Raw genomic sequence first — 5,471 nt, 5'->3', positions numbered from 1 at the left:
ATCTCTATGAAAATCCATGCCTAATAGATCTCTCTCAAAGGGTGAGAGAACCCGCTCTGATACCAATTGAAAAAACCCCTAGACACACGTATGTATCTAAATACTAGGCAATGATCTCGCTCGTTCGCTTAAGTAAAAGATCGAAGAAATATAAAGAACGAAAGTAAAGATGAACACCAAGATTTTAACGTGGAAAACCCAAACGGTAAAAAACCACGGATCCAAACTCGGATCAAAACCAATCACTATGATAGTCGCAGTTACAAGACTGACTCACAAAACAACCCGTCGATCCAAACGACTTTGTTCCTCTCAGTCTTGATCGCTAGAACCCACGATTCACTGCTTCTTGTGATTGAAGTCCAATCTCAGTAACCCTCGAGATTGATCTTTCGTCTAGATAGCCCTTAAGACGAAAGATTAAGATTTTTAGATGCGAATGGCCTTGTTTGTTGAAGAACCAATGTAGCCTCCAAAAGGTCTCCTTAAATAATCTCCTTCAACACCCTAGAGTTAGGGCAACACTATCCTTATATATGATCTCCAAGATATTTCCAAATCCAAGTAATATTCGTACTCACGAAAATCCAATAAATTGCAAACTTCATAGGTGCGTTCGAACGCGGCCCGAGTGCGTTCGAACGGCCTAACTTAATCTCACTTGCGTTCGAACGGGCCCAAGTGCGTTCGAACGCGACAGCTTGAATTCTTCAGGTTGCGTTCGAACGCGTTTGTGAACGCTGCTCTCGGTCTGTGTGAACGCAGTACCCGCGTTCGAACGCGTTTGTGAACGCTGCTCTCGGTCTGTGTGAACGCAGTACCCACGTTCGAACGCGTTTGTGAACGCGGCTCTCTGTCTGTGTGAACGCAGTACCTACATTCGAACGCGCTTGTGAACGCGGCTCTCTGTCTGTGTGAACGCAGTGCCCGCGTTCGAACGCGCTTGTGAACGCGGCTCTCTATCTGTGTGAACGCAGTGCCCGCGTTCGAACGCGCTTGTGAACGCGGCTCTCTGTCTGTGTGAACGCAGTGCCCGCGTTCGAACGCGCTTGTGAACGCGGCTGAGAACGCGACGGCTTTTCTCCAATGATCTTGAAATTCTTCACACCAGTGATATTCTAGACTTGTGTAAAGCTCATATACATGAAAAAATACACTTAGAATATTTTGTACACAATTGCCAACAAATAAAAACCTAACAATGTATTTAAATTTTTTTAATTTTAAAATTCATGAAATATCGTTAATTCATAAGCTGTTGTCTTAGTGAAGTTTAACTCAAAGTATTTGTAAGAATTAAGCCTATATTATAAGAGTCGAATAACAAATACGACTTGGCCTTTCAAATAATAAACACATATCTTATTCTTCTCCTGTTATTCTCCTCTCCTCTCGCTCTCACTCTCCTATTCTCCTTCTCCCTCGTAGTTTAGCGGCGCTGAGTTATCCAATAGCCTCAATATTTTTCTGCCCGAACTTGGCTACCCTACTTAGAGAGCACTAAATCATCATCTGCAAATAACCTAGTCACAAGTTACAATTAATCTTAATGCAATTATGCCATATGCAATGAGATTTCCCTCATAAATTTTGCTCACAAATGAAAATATTTCATGTCAACCTGACTTGACACAACAAATTTGACGACATGAATCCAAACCCTATAGACCTGAGCATATAACCATTATCACATCAATAAGCTAATAGTTCAATTTGGGAATCGGATCGAATAAAGACTAGGATATGAGAACCCCTAAAATTAGAGTGCAAAAATCATTCCAAAATATATTTGGTAAACTTCCCATTGTTTCAGAAGGAAATCCACTAATTAAATGGCAAAAATCTGGTAATACCAATAATTTGTATCCCAATACGATCTACTGCGAGATACTGTAACCCGAAGATGAGATGAGAAGATACGAAGATAGGGTAAAGTGTCTTACGTACCCCACACTAAACGGCTTCTTACCGTCATGCAGTTATGGTACGTAAACCAGCCACATCCATGCGAGATATACTCGAGATCTGCCGGTCAATCAATGCACGCCTTACGTTGCCTGGCTAAATCGATCTCTTTCCATATTTGCAATTCCTTTCCTCTATATAGGAGTCCTTTATTCTGTGCCCTTTTGAAAGAAAGCCATCCCCCCCATCGGTAGCCAGTCTCTTTCCTTCGTGGTCGTGGCCATGGCCTCTCTCCTCTTCTTCGCCGTTTTGGCGGCCTTCGTGGTCCAAGGTTTGCTCTCCTAATTAACTAGTATGTTCACGATAATATGATATGAGAGCTAGCGAGCTCTTTTGAATTGAACAAGTTTGTTGTTTTCAGGTGTATGGTCAACTTCTTTCACGTTCCAGAACAAATGCTCCTACCCGGTGTGGCCGGCGGCGATATCCGGGGCCAATTCCGGTCCCCTTCCGTCCACCGGCTTCGAGCTCCAACCCGGGGCCTCGCAGTCGCTCGACGCACCGCCCAAGTGGTCGGGTCGGATGTGGGCCCGCCACCGGTGCTCCACCGACTCCTCGGGGAAATTCTGGTGCTTGTCGGGGGACTGCGGCACCGGGCAGGTCCAGTGCGGCAACTCGGGCGGCGTCCCCCCGACAACCCTGGCCGAGTTCACGCTCCAGGGCGACGGCGGTAAGGATTTTTACGACGTGAGCAACGTCGACGGATTCAACGTGCCCCTGTCGATCGCGCCGCAGGGCGTGGCTGGATGCAGCGCGACGGCGTGCCCGGCCAATATCAACGGCATATGCCCGCAGGAGTTGCAGTACAAGGCGCCCGACGGGTCGGTGGTCGGATGCAAGAGTGCCTGCCTGGCGTTTGGGTCCGAACAGTACTGTTGCACAGGAGCATTTGCTGACCCAAAAGTATGCAAGCCCACAAATTACTCACAAATCTTCAAGAATGCTTGCCCTCAGGCTTATAGCTATGCATATGATGATGCCACAAGCACCTTCACTTGTACAGGGGCTAATTACCTTATCACTTACTGCCCCTGAGATTATTGGACCTTACAATGAATAACATAATTGCTAAAGGTGCATAGTCAATCATATACAGCTTTAGGTAGAATATATAGTATTGACAACTCCTAAGTTGATTATGTAATAAATTGCACTTCTTTTATGAAGCAATTTTTTTTTTATCATTTATGAATCCGAAGACTAAATATGAGCCCGAACAATTGCTTTTAACTAAACCCTGTCGAGATCTGCTCCAAGCCGTTGAGCTGTTAAGTTGTTCTTCAAGTCAATTGTACCGCTAAGTCATCAATAAAGTCGAACCGTTAAGCTAAACTATCAAACCACCAAATAATTTTTTCCACAACAATTGTTTGGAGTTGGAATTAATTTTATGACTTCCTTGGTTATAAAAAAAAAGGTACCAACCAAATCTATTAGAGTTGGTTGGTTATGAAGCACTTATTTCAATATGAACAATTTTACCAACTCATTTTGTTACTGAACTTTATTAAATTAAATCTTGTAACATGTACCTATTTTAAATTAGTTCTACTTGCAATTCACAAAATTTCTTGCATTAGGTGAGTTTTTTCTTTAAATTAATAAAATTTTAGCCTCTGAAGAGATCAAATTTGAAGATATTTATACAAGATAAAAATATAAATGATTGAATAAACTTTCTAACACATGTAAAAATAATATAAATCGAAATTCATATAAAAGAATATGACAAACTAGTGACAAAAAGTAATTTCACTATTTCTTAAGGATTATGTCAATTATAAACGGATTACATTATTTTTTTAATGGTACATTATTATTAACCTATAATTTTCTAATAAATTTTTAGCCCTTGAAATAGTCAAATTTAAATACATTCAGAAGAAATAGAGTTGTAGAAGATCGAATAAGCTTTTAAATCATCTAAAATAATATCAATTAGAGTTCATATAAGAAAAATATGAATAAAATAGTAAACAAAATTTGATTCTATTATTTAGCGACAAATTATGTGAGTCGTCTTCCAATAAATTTTTATCTCTCAATAATTTAAATTTGAATGTACTTGTGAGAGAGAAGTTATAGATGACTAAGTAAGCTTTATAACATATTTAAAATAATATTGAGTGGAGTTCATATAAGAAATATTTGAGTAAAATAGTGAACAAAATTGATTTCGTTATTTAGTAATAGGTTAACATATTTATCAATGGATCACATTATTTTTTTTAAGTTGTCAGTTTTTAATAAATTTTAGCCCAACAAATGTTGAATTTGAAGATGCTCATAAAAGAGTAAGTTGAAATAAATAAGTAAATAAGCTTTCTAACATATTTAAAATAATTACGATCAGAGTTAATATGAAATATATGTGACTGAAAAATTGAACATCAATTGATTACATTATTTAGTAGCGAAAATATTATTCATCAATTGATTACGTTATTTAGCATGAATTAATTCGAATTTGAAGTTTCTCATGAGAGATAAATAAAAACTTAAAAATAATTAGATAAACTTTTTAAGATATCTAAAATAATACTAATCATAGTTTATATTAGAAAGATACGATAAAAACACTAAACAACTATATATTTTTTCTATAAAATTTATCTTCTAATGAATATTTAGCTAATATAATAATTTAAAGATACTTATGAGAGATAAAATCCTCCTAGAGAATTATAATTTTTCCCCATGCACCTAAATCAATATTGATTGGAATTCGTACCATAAAAATATATTGGTAAGAGAAAGATGAAAAGAAAAATTCGTTGAATTTAAAAAGATAGTTTTTTCTCTGAATAAAATAAATATTTTCTTTAGAAAAGAATAAACTGGTATTAAATAAAAAACATTAATTTCTTTTTCTACCTAAAAATAAACCGAGAGCAAATTAGCCTTAAAAAAATGAATAAAAATAGATGGTGTTGCAAAACGCTGAGTTTTTATTTTAATTTATTTATCAAATTAGCCTGTCTTTTAAATTTTATTTACTGAAACAAATTATATCTCAAACTTAATATAAAAAAAAAATCTATTTCATTATAGCAAAGTAAAATGCGTATTTTACTCAATCAAAGTAAAATATTGACCATATCGGCAAGTAAAATGCTAATAGGATTCAATTAAAATGCTGAAAAATTTAGTGCTTTAATAAAGAAATATGATACATATAAAACGCTAAATAATTAAGCATCTTATAATTTAAATACTAAACTATTAAGGATCTTATTAAAATGCTAAACTATTTATATCATAACTTTTTAACCAATAATCCATTTCTCTAATAAAACACTCAACTGTTCGGTGTTTTCTAAAACTTAAAATGCAGGATAATTTAGTATTTTATAAAATATTTTTAAAGTATTTTTATCTAGAAGTAAAATATTGAAAATACCTATTTTGATATTAAATTTTACGTATACTCTATTTGAGTAAATAAATATAAGAGAGGCTTAGTTTGGTCAAAACTCTAAAACGCTCACCCGAGTTATCCTACACCC

At 36.0% G+C, this 5,471-nt stretch overlaps 1 protein-coding gene across 1 annotated transcript; it reads left to right on the top strand.

The window, feature by feature from the left end:
- Positions 1-2,184: 2,184 nt before the first annotated feature.
- LOC140763629 (thaumatin-like protein 1b) lies at positions 2,185-3,000 on the top strand. The gene is made up of 2 exons (XM_073101907.1): positions 2,185-2,236; positions 2,327-3,000. The coding sequence occupies exons 1-2, from the start codon at positions 2,188-2,190 to the stop codon at positions 2,998-3,000; spliced, it is 723 nt and encodes a 240-aa protein (XP_072958008.1). The 5' UTR covers positions 2,185-2,187.
- The last annotated feature ends 2,471 nt before the right edge of the window (positions 3,001-5,471 follow it).

Source organism: Typha angustifolia, chromosome 7 (assembly GCF_048772165.1).
Source record: "Typha angustifolia cultivar Huaian chromosome 7, ASM4877216v1, whole genome shotgun sequence".
NCBI lineage: Eukaryota > Viridiplantae > Streptophyta > Magnoliopsida > Poales > Typhaceae > Typha > Typha angustifolia.
Note: the sequence above shows the minus strand (reverse complement) of the source record. Positions and strands in the feature narration are given on the sequence as shown.